Raw genomic sequence first — 21,937 nt, 5'->3', positions numbered from 1 at the left:
TGTAGGGATTCTATGGAAACAGTTCAGAGAAGGTTCGCTCGGCTGATTCCCATGACAAAGGGATTTGTCTTATCAAGAAAGGTTGCGCAGTTTGGGCCAATTCTCATTGGAGTTTAGAAGAATGAAAGGCGACTATCTTGAAATGTAAGATTCTGAGGGGAGTCGGCAGGATGGATGCTGAGAGGATATTTCCTCCTGTGGGAGAGTCTAGAACTCAGGGCCGATTAAAAATACAGGGTCTCCCGTTTAGGATGATGATAAGGAGATATTATTTCATTGAGGAGGGCATTAATCTTTGAAATTCTCTGCCCCAGTGGAGGCTGGGTCATGTTAGACAGATCGACAAGGGAGTTAAGAGTTATGAGTGGGGGGGAGGAGGGGGGAACAGACAGGAAAAAGTGGAGTTAAGGCCACAATCAGATCAACCCTGATCTTATTGAATGGTGGAAAAGACGAAGGGGCCAAAAGGCCTACTCTTGCTGTTTATTGTGATCTGGTCTTATCTTCAAAAAGGAATGTGCTGAAAGCCTCTGACCTCGTCCCCGGCTGGGATTCTCCGGTGCTGAGCAGTGAATGAAGTTTTGGCTAAGCACTAATTCTGCTGGCAGGAGACAGGTATGGATGAAACCAGAGAATACCACCCATATTCGGTTTTTGAAGCATTCTCTAGCTTTAAAGTAAAACCATTACAGAAGGCTCTTAAAGCAATAACCAAACCAGGGCAAATATTGTTTCATGGGATATGGGTGTTGCAGGCTGGGCCAGCATTAAAGACCGTTCCCGAGTCAACCACGTTGCTGTGGCTCTGGAGTCACATGTCGTCCAGACCGGGGCAGGACGGCAGATTTCCTTCCCGAAAGAACTTTAGTGAATCAGACGTGTTTTTACAACAATCGACAATGATTTCATGGTCATCGGTAGATTATTAATTCCAGATTTTCTTTTATTAAATTCAAATTTCACCGCCTTCCATAGTGGGATTCGAACTGTGTCCCCAGACCATTACCATGGCTCTTTAGATTACTAGTCCAGTGGCAATAACATTGCGGCACACAGATGTGAAATTGAACATGATTTTTTTTTTGTATTTACTTCAGAAACCTTATTTTCGAGATTAGAAATTTCAGACATTTTGTTCCCTGAAGAGCATTTGGATTAATTTGACCGTTTCGATAATCCCTGTCCCTGTGAAAAGAGGCTCTCTAATCAGTTCCAATCTCACCCAGCTTTTCCCCCATAACCCTGTAAAATTTCCCCCTGTTTATCCAGTTCCCCTTTGGAAAGTTATTCCTGAATCTCCTTAAACCGCACTGCCAGCTGATCATATCAGCTCACAGTATCAGACAAATTCTCCACATCTTCACTCTGATTCGTTTACTAATTATCTTAAACATATATATCCTGATTATACATATAATTAATTTTAAAATGACACCCAATGACAGTTTGGGATGGAGAGATGTGGATTTGGTTCTGGTCCAGGCTGAGAATCTGGGAGAGGTCACACTGAGGCTCCACAGCACCATCACTGGGAGGAGGGTGCGATTACAGCATGGCCACTCCATACAGGCCGCTTCCATTGGAAATGTGGAGAGAGAAGAGGAAATCATAGAATCCTGCAGTGCAGAAGGAGGCCATTCGGCCCATTGAGTCTGCACCAACAACAAACCAACCCAGGCCCTATCCCCATTATCCCAAGTATTTTCCCTGCTCATCCCTAACATGAAGAGGCAATTTACCGTGACGAATCCACCTAACCCGCACATCCTTGGACTGTGGGAGGAAACCGGAGCACCCGGAGGAAACCCACGCAGACACGGGGAGAACGTGCAAACTCCACCCAGACAGTGACCTGAGGCCGGAATTGAACCCTGGCAATGTGAGGCAGCAGTGCTAACCACTGTGCCACCGTGCCACCCACAAATGTGTTCAGAGAGAGAATTTCTTACAGTGGAGAGTTAAATTAAACACTGTCCCAGCCGAGAAACATGTGACAGCATCTGTACAGATAGTTCTGGCAGTACGTTGAGTATTTTCCAAACAGTATCAGCACAATGAGGGGACCTTACAAGGTTGTATTGATGCTGAACAGCACAGGAATTGTGGGAAGTGAGACATCTTCAAAATGGCCTCCCTCCTTCACCTGTCTCCAGGGCAATGCTTATCTGCTGCATCCTCCAGTGATTTCCAGTAGCTCAGCAGCTCAGAGGGATTCACCCTGTGAGAGGTGACAAGTTTCCGAAAACCACAAACAGAAAATGTCACCTTCCAATTGTGGAATTTCTGCTCCGAGTGGATTTCCACAGGATCAACCTTCAACTCCGCCAAGCACAGCCCGACGTAAACATCCTCCAGTTTAAAGTAGGGAATGATCCTGGAAACATTCCAGACTCCATTGGCAACATCGGTCGAAAGCACGTACCCAGTGCCGGAACAAAATGGCGGATAGCTATTCTGAGGATATTCCTGTTCACTAATATACCACTTACTGGATTGGGCCCTAATGGGCCTTAAACCCCTCATAACAAGGCCAGTGAAGAAGTCCTTGCGATTCATTCCCAACAAGAGCTCGGTCAGATAATCCGGGTTGACAAACATGTCGGAATCGGTCTTCATCACGAAGGAGGTGGACGGACAGAATCGGTTCACCCACTCCAGCCCCATCAGTACCTTGGTGGTCAGGTTGGAATAAGAGTCGGTGAAATTTTTCTGGATGATGTCCTTGTGCAGTGAACTTTCTTTCAGCAGCTGCTCCTGATGCTCTCGGCTGTACCCCAGCAGGAAGTAGGTCACCACCCTCTGGCCATGGGTTGTCCGCTCTCTCCCCCATGTCTGCCGAATGGCCGAGCGAGCTTCCAACAGGTCCTGGGCACTGGTGACCAGAAGGACCAGGAATGGGGGATTGGTGTCACAGCTGCTGTTGGGCAGCATGAGGAAGGAGTGGCCTTTTAACTTTGCAAAATGCCAGTGGTGAACACTGTACTGGCTTAAATATCCAAGCGTAATAAATATCATCAACGAGGGGACAAGAAACAAAAAACATTTCTTTCTTGGAAGCAATTTGAAAGAACAACTTCCAGCCAAAAATATCTTCATGCTCTGAGTCACCTATAAAATAAAATAAACACATTGATTTTGGTGGAGTCCAGATAATGGAAAGGAAAACACATTTCAGTTTAAGATTCATTGACTGGACTCTGAACACAAGAATACCAAGGCCATTGAGCCCACTAAACCTCATAGACAGGAACTGGAAGAGGCCATTCTACCTCTTGAGCCTGTTTTGCCATTCAGTGAGAATTTGATTGATTTGTATCTTAACTTCACCATCAATATGGCACAAGTCAGGAGTGTGATGGAATACTCCCCACTTGCCTGGATGGGTGCAGCTCCATCAACACTCAAGAAGCTCAACACCATCTAGGACAAAGCAGCCCACTTGATTGGCACCACATCTACAAACATCCACTCCCTCCACCACTGACGCACAGTGACAGCAGTGTATAGTATCTACAAGATGCACTGCAGCAACTCACCAATGTTCCTTTGGCAGCACTTTCCAAATGCATGAGATTACCATCCAGAAGGACAAAAGATATCTGGAAACATCACCGCCTGAAGGTTCCCCTCCAAGTCACTCACCATCCTGACTTGGAAATATATCGTCATTCCTTCACTGTCTCTGGGTCAAAGTCCTGGAACTCACTCCCTAACCGCACTGTGGGTGTACCTACACCTCAGGGACTTTAGAAGTTCAAGGCGATGGCTCACCACCACCTTCTCAAGGGGCAATTAGGGATGGGCAATAAATGCTGGCCTAGCCAGTGACACCCATATCCCACAAAAAAGCTCCAGAAACACACTTTGCTCTCTTAACTCTCAACATCCCACCCCAACAAAACTCTTATCAATCTCCAACTCAAACCCTTTCAACGATCTTCCAGCCTCCAGCTTTTTGAGGAATAGAGCTCCAGATTTTCACCTCCCTTTGTTTGAAGAATTACTTCCTGACATCACCCCTGAATGGAATCTTTTCATCTAAAGAGTCTGTCCCTTAATTTCAACTCCCTTCCTCAGAGGAAATAATTGCTCTTGAAAATCATTATTGACATCTTTAATCATTTTGAACCCTCAGTTTAACATAAAATGGAATCTAAACATCATCTACAGAGAGATAAATAAGAAAAAAGGTTTTAAAAGCAGGAGTAAGGCTGATTAGAAATCATAGAAACCCTACAGTGCAGAAGGAGGCCATTCGGCCCATCGAGTCTGCACCGACCACAATCCCACCCAGGCCCTACCCCCACATATTTACCCGCTAATCCCTCTAATCTACGCATCCCAGGACTCTAAGGGGCATTTTTTTTTAACCTGGCCAATCAACCTAACCCGCACATCTTTGGACTGTGGGAGGAAACCGGAGCACCTGGAGGAAACCCACGCAGACACGAGGAGAATGTGCAAACTCCACACAGACAGTGACCCGAGCCGGGAATCGAACCTGGGACCCTGGAGCTGTGAAGCAGCAGTGCTAACCACTGTGCTACCGTGCCGCCGGGGTCATGAAGAAACTTACACATTGAGGCACAGGTCATTGCTGAAGTACTAAATAACTACTTTACATCTGTCTTTACCAAGGATTTAGATACTGCCCAAGTCAGAATGAAAAAGGAATCAGTTGAGTCAGATGATGAGTTAAAAAAAAATGACAAGGAGGAATTATTAGATGGCTGGCTCTACTTTGATGTCGGTAAAAATACCTCTTGAGGCTGGTCGGAGTCAAAATAGAGTAGGCTTTATTCTCACAAGCTTGTGGGAGAACTTGACCCCTTGAAAGCGGAAGCCAAAGTTCTCCCTGAACACAAGAAGCGTGGACCTTTATACATCAGGGTTCCCAATACAAACCATAAAGCAAAGTCCAGTTAACAGTCCTTGATCATAAATTATAGTTCCTTTAACAGCTTCTGATACACTCTGGTTTATGGTTAGAGACTATCTGGTATCCTTGGGTCATAAAGCACAATTCTCCTGGTAGTTGTAGTCAAGGTGTAACCTCTGGTCCCCGGCTCTTCCCGCGGCCTTTCCTTTGAAGTGACTGTGTGCGATTGCAGCTGTCCCATTGGGAGTCCTCCTTCAAACGGCCATTCTCGCACTCTACCATTTGGTAGCTGCTTCCTTTGTTTAAATCATACACAAGCCTACGGGAAAGAAAGACTTACCACCCAACATTTACATTTAACTGTCTGTTTTATCAGAATGATATAAACAAGCAAGGGAACCATGAACAAATGGCTTTTTCTACTACCAGGAGCAATAGAAACAAAGGGGAGACTAGCCATAAGGAAGGGTTATGTTTGTGATACATTCCAGGTACAAAGTTCAACCTTTTAGGTGCAAAATACATTGAGTACAAAAAACATTAACCCTTTCCCTTCTTCAACTTCATGTTGCTAAGGGAAACGGGGTCAGATAAGATCCATCCACGGATACGGATGGAAGTGAGAGCAGGAATTGCAGAGGCACTGGTCATAATGTTCCCATCTTCCTGAGACTCCGGTGAGGTGCCGGGAGACAAGAGAATTGGAAATGTTACATCTCTGTTCAGAAATCGGATGGAAGGATTAACTCAGCAACTAAAGGCAAATCAGTTTAACCACGGTGTTGGGGAAACTTCTCGAAACAATAATTCAGGACAAAATTAACTGGGGTCAGCGTTAGGATCCCTATTTCAAACATTTTGAACCCTCAGTTTAACATAAAATGGAATCTAAACATCATCTACGGAGAGATAAATAAGAAAAAAGGTTTTAAAACCAGGAGTAAGGCTGATCCGGGGTTAAAAGGAAATTTACACTTTGAGGCATCAGTCATAACTGAAGTACTAAATAACTGCTTTACATCTGTCCGTATTGCACTGATGCACTGCAGGAACTCACCAAGGTTCCTTACACAGCATCTTCCAAACCCACAACTGCCACCACCTAGAAGGACAAGAGCATTCTGTGCAGAGTCTGCAGATTCTCCCCGTGTCTGTGTGGGTTTTCTCCCATAGTCCAAAGATGTGCAGGTTAGGTGGATTGGCCATACTAAATTGCCCCTTAGTGTCTCAAGTTAGGGGGATTAGTGGGGTAAATACATGGGGTTACAGGGATAGGGCCTGAGTAGGATGCTCTTTCATAGAGTCAGTGCAGACTCGATAGGCCGAATGGCCTCCTTCTGAACTGCAGGGATTTTATGATTCTATGATCTACAAGGCACAAGTCAGGAGGGTGATGGAATACTCCCCACTTGCCTGGGTGAGCGCAGCTCCAACAACACTCCAAACCCATGACCACTTTCATCTAGAAAGACAAGGGCAGCAGATATTTGGGAACACCACCACCTGGAGGTTCCCCTGCAACTCACTCACCATTCTGACTTGGAAATATATCGACTGTTCCTTCACAGTCGCTGGGTCAAAATCCTAGAACTCCCTCCCTAACAGCACTGTGGGTGTACCTACACCTCAGGGACTGCAGCAGTTCAAGAAGGCAGCTCAGCACCAGTGATGGGTGAAAGGGTTAAAGATCACACAAGCTGCTGACTGCTGAATTCTCAGACTGCATAGAGAAGTTCCAATGAGAAACCAGTTAGTTGCCTTAGTATCAGGATGACTACAGACAACAGCCAAGGACCATTACTGAGCTTAATTATAAGGGAAATCTTATTCACACATTCAACTGATTACTGTGCAACTGTAACTTATGTGTGTCCAATAAAGCAAGGAACAGTGGGGAGGGGAGTTTGGTACACCACTGGTCAAGCATGTTTGTATCATACTCATGTCTGGAAGTTAGTAGAGAAAAATCCATGCTTGGTGATATTAGAATTAAGTAGATGTGTCCAAATTGTAATTGGACAACTGTACTCATATGTTCCACATGCTGTAATCCTAATTATTAGCTGTGAATGGATGTGGATAATTTTTAAACAAATGTTTTGATTGGTATCTGTTAATTGCTTGTAGCTGAGCTTGAAGGTATAATTGGCATTGTATCCCTTTGTTCTGGGGGTTGGCGAGTCACATGGTGGATGACTGGCTCCCATGCTATAGCTCCGAAAATCTCCATCTGGTCACTCGGTGGGGACAAGGGTGAAAAATAGCTTTGAACACTCCTACCAATGGGCAATGGTGGCCTTGCCAGCGACGCCCACATCCCATGAAATTATTTTTTATAAACCTGCGTGCTAATTTTTTTTGCGATTCATGTTTAGAACAGCCAGATCCCTCTGTACTGCAGCATTCTGCAACCTCTCTCCAGTTAACTGATCTGCTGCTTTCCTATTCTTCTGGGTGTCAAGGAAGTTAGAAAATTAAGGGATGATTTAATTAAAGTTCTCAGGATATCAAGGAGAAACTATTTCCGTTGGCTCTGGAGTCTGGGACTGGATGCACAGTCTAAAAGTTAGAGCCAGATCAGGAGTGAAATTAGCAAATGTTTCCGCACACAGAAGGTGGTAGAAGCTTACCAATGTATGAAATTGGAGCAGGAGTACCCCATTCGGCTCCTCTAGCCTGTTCTAACGTTCAATAAGATCTTGGCTAGTCAGTTTGTGTCACATTCGCATCGACCTCCCGATAACCTTTTCATTCCCTCACCTAATAAGAATCTATCTATCATCGCCTTAAAAATCTTCAATGGCCTCCACATCAGCCGTCTTCTGAGGCAGAGAGTTCCTCTTGACCGAGTGGTCCTGTGACGACATGGCCATGAAAAGGATGATGTAACGGGAACATGTGAGTTCTCCCTGGGAGCCCAGGCAGAGTGCCAGTGTGGAGTAGCTGCTGAACTCGCAAATGAAAGTATTGCTTATTACAAGTCCTTAGTCACCAGTCTTTGGGAACCCAGCACTTCTAAATGGTGTCAGGAGTTGGCTGTACGGAACAATCAACCTGCTTGTCTTTGATGAAAATATTGCAGACAGTTGGGAAAGGTTCGAGAAGGAGTGGCGTATTTACTGTGGTGCTGCATTGTCTGACAAGTCGATAAAGGTACAAGCTTATGCCCTATTAAACTAAACGGGCTCCGAGGACATTGCGAAATTCGGGTCATTTGGTTTCCAGATGGAGAGGGGAAAAGACCGTGAAATGATTCAAAAGTAGGTTCCAGTGAAGGATATAGTCAACAGGCCATGGTTTGCAGCAAATCAAAGATGAATCAATACAATCATAAATGGCAACTTTGAAAATCCTCGCAAAGGACTGTGCATTTGGTAATGAGCTAGTCAGGGATCAAATCTGTGATGCCCACAGCAACCTTGTCCACAAGCAGCTGCCATGAGAGAAAGATTAACATTAGAAACAACCGTGAATATCTGCATGTTAAATCAACAGTCAGAAAAAAACAGTAGATTTTAGGCAGGAAGCAGAGGTTTTTGTGATACAGAGTACACCCAGCCCAAACGTCGTGGCCCCTCACCCTCAACAGAGCAGCATGCGTGGTGGATGCTAAATGCTGCAATAAATGGGGCAAGTGGAATCATTTTGCAAATTGCTGCAAATCCACAGCAGTCGTCCTCTGCCATCAGCAGCTGATCAGTCCTCCAAGGCGAGGAGCGTTCAGCAAGGTGAACAAACTGGAGCTCAGCCTAAGCAGTGAGACCACTGAGCCCCCAACAACACTCTATTCCATGGCAGCCTCAGACAGTGCCTGCTATGTATGAAACTGCCGTCACCTCCTACAGCTATTGGAACCAGTACCAACCGATACCACAGCACTCCACTCATCCAGCTTATACCATGGACAAGGAGACTCCTGCAGAGGGCAATGTGGTGAGTACTGTACCCAGTGAGCACACTGACAGAACGCACAATGTTGTACACACTGAGAATAAGATGCATGTGTTAAAGGAACACCTGTAATAATGGGTGATTTTAATCTGCATATAGATTGGAAAATCAAATTAGTCACAATAACGTAGAGGAGGAATTCCTGGAGTGGAAACGGGATGGTTTCCTGGATCAATACATTGAGGAATCAACTCGAGAGCAGGCCATTCTAGACTGGGTATTGTGTAATGAGAAAGGAATAATTGTCAATCTCATTGTGCGAGTCCGCTTGGGGATGAGTGATCATAACATGATAGAATTTTTCATCGATGAAACCATAGAAACCCTACAGTGCAGAAGGAGGCCATTCGGCCCATCGAGTCTGCACCAACCACAATCCCACCCAGGCCCTACCCCCACATATTTACCCGCTAATCCCTCTAACCTACGCAACTTAGGATTCTAAGGGGCAATTTTTAACCTGGCCAATCAACCTAACCCGCACATCTTTGGACTGTGGGAGGAAACCGGAGCACCCGGAGGAAACCCACGCAGACACGAGGAGAATGTGCAAACTCCACACAGACAGTGACCCGAGCTGGGAATCGAACCCGGGACCCTGGAGCTGTGAAGCAGCAGTGCTAACCACTGCGTTACCGTCATTAAGATGAAGAGGGATGGAGTTGATTCTGAGACTAGGGTCCTGATTCTTAATAAAGGAAATGATGATAACATGAGGCACATGTTGGCAATGATAGATTGGGAAACGTTACCTAAAAGGATGATGGTGGATAGGCAATGGCAAACATTTAAGGAGCACATGGGGGAACTGCAGCAAATGTTTATTCCTGTCTGGCACAAAAATAAAACTGGGAAGGTAGCCAAACCATGGCTTACAAGGGAAATTAGAGATAGTATTAGCTCCAAGAGAGAGGCATACAAATTAGCCAAGAAAAACAACATACCTGAGGATTGGGAGCAGTTTAGGATTCAGCAAAGGAGGACCAAGGGACCGATTAAGAAGGAGAAAGTAGAGTATGAGAGTAAGCTTGCGGGGAACATAGAAACTGACTGCAAAGGTAAGTGTGTAACAAGAAAAAGATTGGTGAAGACAAATGTAGGTCCCTTATAGTCAGAAACAGTGAAATTTATAATGGGGAACCGTATTAGTGGAGAAATGGATAAACTGATGTGACTGAAGGCCTTTAAATCCCCAGGGCCTAATGTATATCCCATAATGCTTCAGGAAGTGGCCTGAGAAATAGTGGACGCACTGATGGTCATCTTCCAAGATTCTATAGACTCCAAATTTTAAACTCCTGGTTCAGTTTGGTTTTCTCATTGTTGCCGGGCTATCTGTAGGAGTCCTTTTATTGCTCCTTCAGTGGTTTAAATGGGTGTTGTTTATTTTTATTCTGGGTTTTTTATGGCCTTGCATTGTTATGAAGAAGGTCATGTGCTCTGGTCAGTTTTGTTTTATCTTCCTAGTGAATTCAAGGTTGCATTTTCTACTTTTGCTTGGCAGCAATATTTAGTTTCGAAGACATCAGACTGAAAGCAGTCTCTCTCTCTCTCGCTCTCTCCCTGGGTTTTGGAAGTTCTGCTGGTCAGCTGAAAGCAAGGCTTCTTGCCTTCCTGAAGTGGAAAATCTGCTGTTGGTGGCTTGACCAGAGTCTTTCCCTGGGGTTCTGGAAAGCTGTTCTGACTTCACATTTTTCTGAGTGTATCAAAAGAACTGCAGCATTCATCCAAAGGACTCAGTTCCAGTATCACGTGAACATTAGTCTTGCTGTGTTAAACCTGTGGAAGGGTTTTGTTTATGGGGTTGGTTTGACTGGAACACCTTAGATATATTTGTTAAGGGTTATACATTATTGTGGTTGTTTTGTTTTGTTTGCAATTAATAACAGCCATTGCTAACATTCTTACTATACATTTTAACTATATTCTTAAATAAATTTTGTTTGATAAAAGCTCCCCAGTGGGTCATTTGAATCATACCCAAGGTGAACCATATCATGCTTATCCTATCCAAACTCAAGAGGAAAAACATATGATCCAGACGGGCTTCATGAAACACTTTGGAGTTTCTGACCTGAACCATAACAACTGCACAAAGGTTATAAAAGAAGGTTTGTTTATTCCACTGGTATCAAAGCATTATCAATCCTCTAGGAAACATGTAACTCAAAGAAACACACTATTTACAGAGCATATTCACTGACAATGGCTCCAGCTCTCTGCCCTATTTGGGGCCTTAGCTCCACAATGCATTAACTCAGCAGGCTGGCTTGGGCTTGTTCTGCTGCCCAGCTCCTGGCTGCGGTCCTATTCTTGTTCTCACTCTCTCGTTCTCACTCTCATTCCCTCTCTCGCTCATTATCTCAAGTCTCTATCTCTCTCCCCTCTCTCATGCAGTACTTCCAGTTAGTTTGACTGGTTATCCAATTCCCTTCTTGTCCCGCCAGCCTCCCCCTCAGCAGCTTCAAGCTTCCCCGAGGCTCCTGCCACACTGCCACTCACAAGCTCTAAATTAGCTCTTGCTTTGTTCTGGTTACTTTCTCCCTTGCCTCACTCTCGCTGGTTCCGCCTGTCAAGGAGGCCACAAGTTCCCCTACTCAATACTCTCCCCCGACATCGCCACCTGCTGCCAGAGACTCTGTTACACTGTATGGACAAAGATGAAGATGGACAAATAGACTAATTCACAGGGAGTCCAAAAGAAAGAGGAAGAGAGAGAAGTGAACTTTGGAATGAGAGATACACAGCACTGAATAATAGCGATTAAGGGAAAAAGTAAGAAAGTGAGAGATAGAAACAGAAAGAGGAAACAAAGTGAAAACAAGAGGAGCCGGAAGAGAAAGAGTTGAAGTTTATTAGTGTCACAAGTAGGCTTACATTAACACTGCAATGAAGTTACTGTGAAAATCCCTAGTCGCCACACTCCGGTGCCTGTTCGGGTGCACTGAGGGAGAATTTAGCTTGGCCAATCCACCTAACCCACACATCTTTCAGACTGTGGGAGGAAACCGGAGCACCCGGAGGAAACCCACGCAGACACGGGGAGAACGTGCAGACTCCACACAGACAGTGACCCAAGCCGGGAATTGAACCCGGGTCCCTGGCGCTGTGAGGCAGCAGTGCGAACCACTGTGCCACCAGATTAAAGAATATGTAAATGGAAAGAGTGAAGGAAGCAAAAGGTAGAAAAGGAGATGAAGACCCAAAGAGAGAGGAGAAAAAATAAAACAGAGAAAACGTCTTGGAAAGATAAAAAGGTGAAAGTGAAAGAAAGGTGGGAGAGAGAGAAAGAAGGAAAGGGGAAAGTAGAAAACAAGAAAGTGGGAGAAAGAACAGAAGGATGAGAGGAAAAAAGAGCGAAGTGTGCGAAGAGAAATCTGGGCTCAGGGCACAAAGTACTTGGGGAGAGAGTTGGTTCAGTGGGGTTAAATGAGACATGGAATCCAATGGAGCAAGGAAACAAATGTATATGCAGTTAAACAGACGGAGGCAAGAGCAGGTTTCACACCAGGCATTACCTGAAGGGACGTGTCAATCCTTGTGTCTGCTGGTGAGTATCAGGATCACGAGTCCTGTTATCTGGTTGTACCGCTGTGCCTCGGTCAAGATGTGTCGAATGACGTACTGCTGATCAGAAAGCAGCCTTGTTAACATGTTGGGGACAAAGGCCTTTCACAAGTAGATCAACAGCCACAGGGTATCTTTGGGAAGGCCGCAGAGACCTAATCATGTGTATTCCCCCAGCACCCCCTAATCCCATATCAGTCTCTTCCAGCTATTAAAAGATAGTTGATAGACAAACCAGCGGGGAAATGAGGAAAGCTTTCTTTGCAATGTTGAGAGGTAATATTCTGCCTGAGGGTCTATTGGAATGAGATTAAATAGTAACTTTCAAAGGAGAACTGGGTAAACACTCCAAGGGAAATGATTTACAGGTGGATGGCGAAAGGGCAGGGTGGAATCATGTGGAGCGCCCTCCAATGGAGCTGGCACAGGCACTTGGCCAAGGGCGCCCATGGTGCTGGGTCATTCCAGGATGTTATGAATATCCCTCTATCCCTTATTTCCTCCAATCGCCAGGCATTCTCATCATTCCTTCCTCAGTCACCGAACCCAGTTTATCAGCCTTGCCGGTGTGAACCTGCTGTTGACTGGGCATCGGCATTTCCAGAGCTTTGCCATCAGGGAACACCGGGAGCAACACTGTTGGGCTCCGTGACCATGTCACGTGTTACTGGTTCACGTTGCTGTTCTGCTCTCTCTGTCACATTCAGAGGTGTTGCACTTCCTTCTACGCCCAGATTAGAAGCTGGTAAACCAGCGACTTCCTCTTCAGCCTCGACATCGGGGAGTCAGCATTTTATCCTGCAGTTCTCTCGCTGGGCGTTATTGGATTTTCTGTTCCTGGCTTCCTTTTGTGAAAGTCGATGCCTGCATCAGGTTGTTCCAGGTCACCAATGTCTTCACCAGGGTAGTCAGGCAGATTGGCAACCTGGTTACTCCCTCAGTATTGATCTGCTCACACTCCTTGGTGGTATCCTGATTATCATCCGCATCCAGTCTTTTCAAAGGAATAATGTGAGAGCTGTAATTTCCTTCTCTGGCTGATGACACTGGTCTCTGATCCCTTTCATCACCCACCTTCTCCTCAAAGAACAACACAAGTCTCGTGATGACGTCCTACGGCTGGTGGTTATGGACATTTTCCATGTGTGTGTGGAGACTTGTTCAAGCCGGTCTAGCCTGGAGACTTGGGTCTTGGTGAATAAAAAAGGCCGCAGGCTTCTCGACTTAGTAAAGTCTTGACTGCGGACATCGTGGATGGAGAGTATCGATGTTACATCGAAGTGTGGCGTGGTCATCTGTCCTTGAATCTTGAGTGGGGTCCCCCCCCCCCCACCCCCTCTGCCCGGATTGCAGAGTCAACGGCAGCTCAGTGGTTAGCACTGCTACCTGCTACCTTACAGCGCCAGAGACCCGGGTTCAATTCCAGCCTCAGGTGACTGTCTGTTTGGAGTTTACACATTCTTCCCATCCCATGACTGTGTGAGTTTCCTCCGGGTGCTCCAATTTCCTCCCACACTCCAAAGATGTGCAGGTTAGATTGATTGGCCGTGCTAAATTGCCCCTTAGCGTCCCAAGATGTGTAGGTTAGATTATAGAATCATAGAATCCCTACAATGCAGAAGGAGGACATTTTGCCTATTGAGTCTGCACTGACTCTCCAACAGAGCATCTTATCCAGTCCCAGCCCTGCCCTATCCCTGTAACCCCACATATTTAACATACATATCTTGGGATTAGATGAATTAGCCATGGGAAATGTCGGGGTTACGGGGATAGGGTGGGAGGGATGGGCCTGGGTGGGATGCTCTTTCGGAGAGTTGGTGCAGACCTGGTGGGCCAGGTGACCTCCCTCTGTACTGGAGGGATTCTAATGTTCTATGGTAGATAGTCTGAGAAACTCAGGCTTCAGCCACTGTATGGGATTGGAATGAATGGGCATCGCTGTTCCCAGTGTCCAACTTAAAGATTGGTTCTGAGGCCATTGACTATGATATCCGCACTCCATAAGATCTCCTTGGATGCTGCAACCCCACCCGAAAAACGGATAGCATGCTCCTCTGTGTTTTCTATTTTCTGGATGCTGCCTGGAATCTTTGGGCAGGAGGCTTTCGGTTGTGGTACTAAAATGGCTTGGCCTCTGGGCAGGCTGGGCACTCTGAGTGAATGGAGGGATATCTATGGAGGGATATGTCTATCTTAGAATCCCACAGTACAGAAGGAGGCCATTCGGCTAATCGAGCCTACACCGACAACAATCCCACCCAGGCCCTATCCCTGTAACCCCACCTATTTACCCTGCTAATCCCCCTGGTACTAAGGGGCAATTTAGCATGGCCAATCCACCTAACACGCACATCTTTGGAGTGTGAGAGGAAACCGGAGCACCCGGAGGAAACCCACTGGTCCAAAACTCCACTGGCCCGTATCCGAACCTCAGCACATTCCATCCCTCCACCCAGAGCTCTCTTTGCTCATTGACCCACATGGAACACAAATGTTTGGATATGAATGCAAATTTTTCTTGAACATTTAAGGGGAGGCGCAGTGGTATTGCCACTGGATTAGGAATCCAGGCACCCAGGGTAACGCTCCAGAGACCTGGGTTCGAATCCCATCGTGGCAGGTCAAAATCTGATGACGACTGTGAATCAATTGCCAGAAAACCCCATTTGGCTCACTAACGTGCGTTAGGGAAGGAAAACTGCCGCCTGACTGAGTCTATACATGGTTAACAATTATTGCTAAGCAATGAACGTTGGCCCCTGATCATCCACAAAGCCATGCTTCCTGTTTATAACTCTCACTTCCATGTTAAACCTGTGACCAAAAGAGGACCTTTATTGATAAATGAAAGACCTTTGTCATCCAATGTCTTGGATGACAAGGTGCGGTACAAGTTGTTTTTAGTTTTCCTGCCTTGAAGACCCCCACAGCGCAGTCCCGTTACCAGACGATGCAGCAACTGCAGGCTATCTAAACCCCTTTGTCACAGGAAGGCTGTGGAAACACGAAGACATAATCCTTGTAGTGACGGTATGGGGAATGGTTTTAGATGTGATGGGGCTCTGGGCGATTAATGGACATATGATCACTGAGTTTGCGATCAGTCCCCATGTCTCGCCAGTTTAACAGAGGGGCTAGTCCATGTCAAATTAACGGGCTGACAACAGAGTTAAAACGGGGAGAGCCTTTCAAAGCATGTTTGAGACACAAGATTGACGAGGGAGGCAGAGAGGATAGGGATATCCAGGCAAGAGATGTAGAGTGAGAAAAAGGAGAGGGGAGAAAGAGATAATGTACAAATAACATGACCGATTGTGAGAGAGGGTGAGAGAACGGAGAAGGAGCAAAGCCAAATAGACAATGAGAGAGGACAGAGAAAGAGGCAACATGCTGATATAACATGAGAAAGAGTGGAGAAAGCACTATGGGAAGAGAAGGTTGAAACAGATACCGTGGGAAAGAGAGAGACAGAGTGAGGAGAGTGAAAGATATAGCGATGAAGAGAAAGACTGTGGAGAGAGGGTGAAAGTGCCAGAGAGAGGAAGAGAGTTGGGGATAAGAAAGAAATTCACTGAGGAGAGGGAGAGATTGGAGAGAAAAAGGCTGACGATAGAAAGAAGGAGAAAGAAAAACAGAGAGATGGGGCCTCGCTCGTCCTTCAACTGTAAAATCCCGCCTGAGATCAACGGGCCTTTCCATGGTCCGCCCCTAGCCTGCTCCGATTCCCGTGGCGGGCGGGACGGTAACTTTCCGGTGATAGAGAGAGGCAGACAGGTGAGCAAAGACTGAGACAGTGACTGACAAGTGAAACAGAGGAGGCGAGTGAGACAGAGAGATTGAGACACGGAGAGAAGGGAGAGAGATAGGAAGGGGAGGAAGAGAGACACAGAAAAGGGGGAGGAAAGAAGGCAGGTAGAGAAAGATAAATGGAGGGCTATAGAGAGTGGAAATGTCCTTGATATGAGTGACTATAGTGTCAACATGCTCATTTAATGTTATGCTGACTCACATTGCAATAGAGTGATTGACTTATTTAAAGGAACTATTTGACGCTGCAATTATTATTTATAAATTTATGGGATGTTCACCAATATTTATTGCACCTTCCCAATTTCCCTTGAGCCATTGAGCTGTCTTCTGAGTGGTTTATTAGGCTATTTCACTGTTAACTATCCTAATAGGGTAATTACCACACATCACTGTGGGCCTGGAGTCACATACAAGGACCAGTCCAGGCTAGGACAGCAGAATTGCTTCCCTCCAGGCCCTGAGTGAAGCGGATGTGGTCTTATCATACCTTGCCTCCTTGTCTTATCCAATTATACTGCTAACCAGGCAGCTGAGGCCATTCGGAGGGAAAAACTTGGGGGAACCGTCTGGAATTCACAATGTCCGCTTCACCATCCACCTCAGGCTGTTTGACTTTGGAATGGTGTGGGATAGCAGAGCTGAGGACTGCATGAAGAAGCCTTCTCCTGGGTGAGATGCAGGAATAATACATAAAGAATGCTGAATGTTCCATCCCCCCCCCCCCCTGGGTGGGCCTGCTGATCCATCAAAACTGGGTGCGGCTGTTTCGTGGTCACCATAACTGAGACTATCATCCCCATTGCAAGTTTATTTTATTAACCAAATTTAAATTCCCAGAGTGCCTTGGTGGGATTTGGAGTCTGGAAGAATATTCTGGGTCTCCATTACAAGCCCTTTCAATGCTCAATGGGAGGTTACGTGATTAACTTACATATTTCCCTGCTGAAACCACGAGGCCTCATTTCCAGACTTGTGACTAATAGTTCCTGTAGAGCAATGTGCAGAACAGCAAAGGAATCTCCCCCATACTGCTTAAACAACTGTTATAACACTGCTGTACTCTACAGCCATGCCCACGTCGTGAACCTTATTCTTCTCCTGGAAACAGCTTAATTCGCTATTGAGCAAACCACACTGAGAATGTTTGCTCATCTGCAGATATTCACATATCGAGCAGTGAAACCAATATTTGGGCAGACAAAATATATGAGCTCAGAGTCAGTGGGTTGGACCTCAAACAATGACGACACGGAGTACAGGAAAGAGATAGAGAATCTGGTTAGCTGGTACAATGACAATAATCTCTCCCTCAATGCCAGTAAAACAAAGGAGATAGTCATCAACTTCAGGAAGCATAGTGGAGAACATGCCCCTGTCCACATAAACGGGGAAGAAGTGGAAATGGTCGAGAACTTCAAGTTTCTAGTTGTCCAGATCACCAAAAATCTGTCCTGGTCCCTCCATGCGGAGGGAAGGAAGTTAAGGAAGCCACCAACGCCTCTTCTTTCTCAGGAGACTAAGGAAATTTGGCATGTCAGCTACGACTCTCACCAACTTTTACAGATGCACCATAGAAAGCATTCTTTCTGGTTGTATCACAGCTTGGTCTGGCTCCTGCTCTGCCCAAGACCGCAAGGAACTACGAAGAGCTGTGAATGTAGCCCAATCCATCATGCAAACCAGCCTCCCATCCATTGACTCTGTCTACACTTCCCGCTGCCTCAGAAAAGCAGCCAACATAATCAAGGACCCCACGCACCCCGGACATTCTCTCTTCCACCTTCTTCCATCGGGAAAAAGATACAAAAGTCTGAGGTCACGTACCAACCGACTCAAGAACAGCTTCTTCCCTGCTGCCGTCAGACTTTTGAATGGACCTACCTCGCATTAAGTTGATCTTTCTCTACACCCTAGCTATGACTGTAACATTACATTCTGCACCCCCTTCTTTCCTTCTCCCCTATGTACTCTATGAACAGTATGCTTTGTCTGTCTAGTGTGCAAGAAACAATACTTTTCACTGTTCCCCAATACATGTGACAATAATAAATCAAAGCATAGCTTTTTGGAGTCAAACTTTAGCCAATTTGTGAAATCAAGTAGCAAGCTGATCAAAGACCTCGCCCGTTTGAAAATCTGCACTGAATAGCATTCAGCAGCTGTATTCACTCTGGTCCAGCTGATTATCAGAGAATGAAAGAATAATTTCAGGGCAGAAGGAGGCCATTTGGTCTGTCGAATCCGGTCCTTGATTATGCCGGCTGCTTTTCCGAGGCAGCGGGAAGTGTAGATGGAGTCAATGGATGGGAGGCTGGTTTGCGTGATGGATTGGGCTACATTCACAACTCTTGCGGCCTTGGGCAGAGCAGGAGCCAGACCAAGCTGTGATACAGCCAGAAAGAATGCTTTCTATGGTGTGAAAGTCTTACAGGGAGCTGCTCTCCTGCCTTTTTCCCTCTCATATTCCTGAAATTCCTTCCTGGTCGGGTAATGGTCTAATTCTCTTCTCGCTAGTCACAACTGTATCCGCCTCCTTCGCACAATCATTCCGGATCCAAATCACTCGCTGAGCAACAAAGCCTTTCCTCATGTCGCCATTGCTGCTTTTGTCATTCATCTTAGTGTCCAGTGGATCCCAATCCCTCCACCAATGGGAACGGCTTCTCCCTATCTGCTCTGCCCAGGCGCCCTCATGCTTTAGAGCACTTCTGTCCAGTCACCTCTCAGTCTTCTTTTCTTGAAGGGCAATGGACCCAGTTTCTCCCATTCTCCCTCGTAACTGAAGTCCCTCATCCCTGCAAACCGTTTCCTTCCTCAGAATTTTACATTGCTCGGATTGGACCCGGAAACGTGTGAAATCGCAGGAGAAGACATCAGGCTTTTGTCCCGACAACATTGTGCACTTGAGCAATATTTTAGTGGGCGGGAGCGCGAATGGGGGTTGGAAATGTGCTGGCTGGCAATCAATCAGCAATCTATCCCACTCAGAGATTTTACACGGCGGTCGGGCTGATCAAAGGCGGCCTTTATGTTTTCACTATAACCTCGATCCCAGGCCGGAATGAATTGTCGGGGCTGTAATAACATTAACAGCTCTGTCGGGACTGAGCCGTGTGTGTGTGTGATTGTGCTGTCCAGACACTCGAGGTTTTAACATCGATATTTATTTGGTCACTGGTCAGCAGCTCCCTGAGACCACTCCGCAGTCCCTTGCCCACTTGCTGCCCTCCCACTCAGCCTTTCACAGAGTGTGTTTCACCCTGGGTTACCCTGAGTCACAGTAAGAAGTCTCACAACACCAGGTTAAAGTCCAACAGGTTTATTTGGTAGCAAAAACCATTAGCTTTCGGAGCAATGCTCCTTCGTCAGATGGAGTGGTCTCTGTTCTCAAACAGGGCACAGACACAGAAATCAAATTACAGAATACTGATTAGAATGCAAATCTCTACAGCCAGCCAGGTCTTAAATGTACAGACAATGTGGGTGGAGGGAGCATTCAACACAGGTTAAAGAGATGTGTATTGTCTCCAGACAGTACAGCTTGTGAAATTGTGCAAGTCCAGGAGGCAAGCTGTGGGGGTTACTGATAATGTGACATAAATCCAACATCCCGGTTTAGACCGTCCTCATGTGTGCGGAACTTGGCTATCAGTTTCTGCTCAGTGACTCTGCGCTGTCGTGTGTCGTGAAGGCCGCCTTGGAGAACGCTTACCTGAAGATCCAAGGCTGAATGCCCGTGACTGCTGAAGTGCTCCCCCACAGGAAGAGAACAGTCTTGCCTGGTGATTGTCGAGCGGTGTTCATTCATCCGTTGTCGTAGCGTCTGCATGGTTTCCCCAATGTACCATGCCTCGGGACATCCTTTCTTGCAGATTTCTGTGTCTGTGCCCTGTTTGAGAACAGAGACCACTCCATCTGACGAAGGAGCAGCGCTCCGAAAGCTTATGGTATTTGCTACCAAATAAACCTGTTGGACTTTAACCTGGTGTTGTGAGACTCCACATCATGATTACCCTTAATCAGCCAGTCAGGGTGACACTGCACTCATTCTTATCAATGGTGTACTGCATTCTGATTGGCCTAACTGAAACAAGACTATTTCCTCATTGGCTTAAGGGAGTGCATGATCAATGTGTGATTGGTCTAGGTGATGCATCGTCAGTCTGTGATTGGCTTCTCAAGGGCAATGGTCATCTGTTGACATCATTTCCCATTGACCTCTGACTGGCCCTGGAAGGAGTCAATGACCTGTGGGACCCTCCCTCTCATTAAAGTTTGTTTCTGTTACTTCTTGTTAAGATAAAATGATGTTTTATGATATCTTCATTGCACATTTAATTGTTATTAACCACACTCTTATCAGTGATTGATTTTAGAGGCCAGTTTGAGTGATGTCTTTCTCTCTGTGGTTACTTGCGGATGGAGACCATTTGGCCCATCGAGCCTGGACCGACAACAATCCCAGCCAGGCCGTCCCCGTAACCCCACATATTTACCCTGCTGGTCCCCCTGATAGAGCAGTAAAGTTTCTCATAACCTTAAAGCTAATAAAGGAGATGACAAGGTGGGTTATATAGTTTATATACAGAATATAAGTGAGGATGATTTTGATGCCTGCATGTATTTGAGATAAGACAGAGTGCGCTGCCTGGGAACATGCATTCACCAATCCAGATGTCTAATTGCTCTATCAGCATATCCTGTGGAACCTCATTAAAATAGACACTTCTCAATCTGTTTTTGCTGAGACAACTGTTTCACTCGAATGTGTATTGTTGTACCTGTCAGTGCTTGGTATAAGTTCAGTAAACTTACAGAATAGTTTTACAAAACTCACAAAGTTACAGAAATTGCACAAAGTTTACATAAAATCAATGTTTGTAAGTGATCAGTGTGCTAAATATAACACAACACATTCAACGAATAGAATCTAAAATTAAACATAACTATAGAATTACAGAAACTAATGACAAAACTTAATTCTAAACTTACAGAATCAGATATGGTAACATTCTGTGAAAGAAAGTGACTTCCTTTTATAAACAACACAAGTTAAACTGCATTAATTCAATGCACAAGGCTGAATGTTTTAACACTTGTTTTTCTTCACGCAATAGGTTTTTAAATTTAGAGAATGCAGCTGATAATTGTAATTGTGAGGGAGATGGGTGGTTCCGTGCCGACACTATTGTTAAGAAAGCCCATCAAAGCCTTTACTTTCTCAGAAGACGAAGGAAATTTGGCATGTCAGCTACGACTCTCACCAACTTTTACAAATGCACCACAGAAAGCATTCTTTCTGGTTGTATCACAGCTTGGTATGGCTCCTGCTCCGCCCAAGACCGCAAGAAACTACAAAAGGTCGTGAATGTAGCCCAATCCATCACCCAGACCAGCCTCCCATCCATTGACTCTGTCTACACTTCCCGCTGCCTCGGCAAAGCAGCCAGCATAATTAAGAACCCCCACAAACCCCGAACATTCTCTCTTCCACCTTCTTTTGTCGGGAAAAAGATACAAAAGTCTGAGGTCATATCAGAGATCCTTGCATACCAGCAACCTTAGGCACACTCAGTCGACTCTTAATACTGAACAGCGCAAGATCTTTAATTACTTGTGCACAAGGAGGACTCTCCTCCCTCCATCAAAATGGCTGGAGTAGTTCTGACATTACAGAGAAACAACTCAGCTGTTATAGTCAATTACAGCATTTGCATAGCAAATCCC

General features: G+C 45.7%; 1 protein-coding gene across 2 annotated transcripts; it reads right to left on the bottom strand.

Annotated features, from left to right (window-relative positions):
- Positions 1 to 381: 381 nt before the first annotated feature.
- LOC144505547 (beta-1,3-galactosyltransferase 5-like) lies at positions 382 to 12,579 on the bottom strand. Of its 2 annotated transcripts, XM_078231677.1 has the most exons (3): positions 12,349 to 12,579; positions 10,811 to 10,918; positions 382 to 3,108 (listed from the first exon to the last, which is right to left on the bottom strand). In XM_078231677.1, exon 3 carries the CDS (start codon positions 3,094 to 3,096, stop codon positions 2,140 to 2,142), a length of 957 nt encoding a protein of 318 aa, XP_078087803.1. In that variant the 5' UTR covers positions 3,097 to 3,108; positions 10,811 to 10,918; positions 12,349 to 12,579; the 3' UTR covers positions 382 to 2,139. The 2 variants fall into 2 exon arrangements, with proteins under 2 accessions (XP_078087803.1, XP_078087802.1); XM_078231676.1 differs by lacking the exon at positions 10,811 to 10,918.
- Positions 12,580 to 21,937: the final 9,358 nt, after the last annotated feature.

Source organism: Mustelus asterias, chromosome 16 (assembly GCF_964213995.1).
Source record: "Mustelus asterias chromosome 16, sMusAst1.hap1.1, whole genome shotgun sequence".
Taxonomy (NCBI): domain Eukaryota; kingdom Metazoa; phylum Chordata; class Chondrichthyes; order Carcharhiniformes; family Triakidae; genus Mustelus; species Mustelus asterias.
This window is presented reverse-complemented; position numbering and strand designations above follow the sequence as displayed.

Coding starts and splice junctions, on each gene's coding strand:
- LOC144505547 (XM_078231677.1), bottom strand. CDS start 3,096: ATGAAGATATTTTTGGCTGGAAGTTGTTCTTTCAAATTGCTTCCAAGA.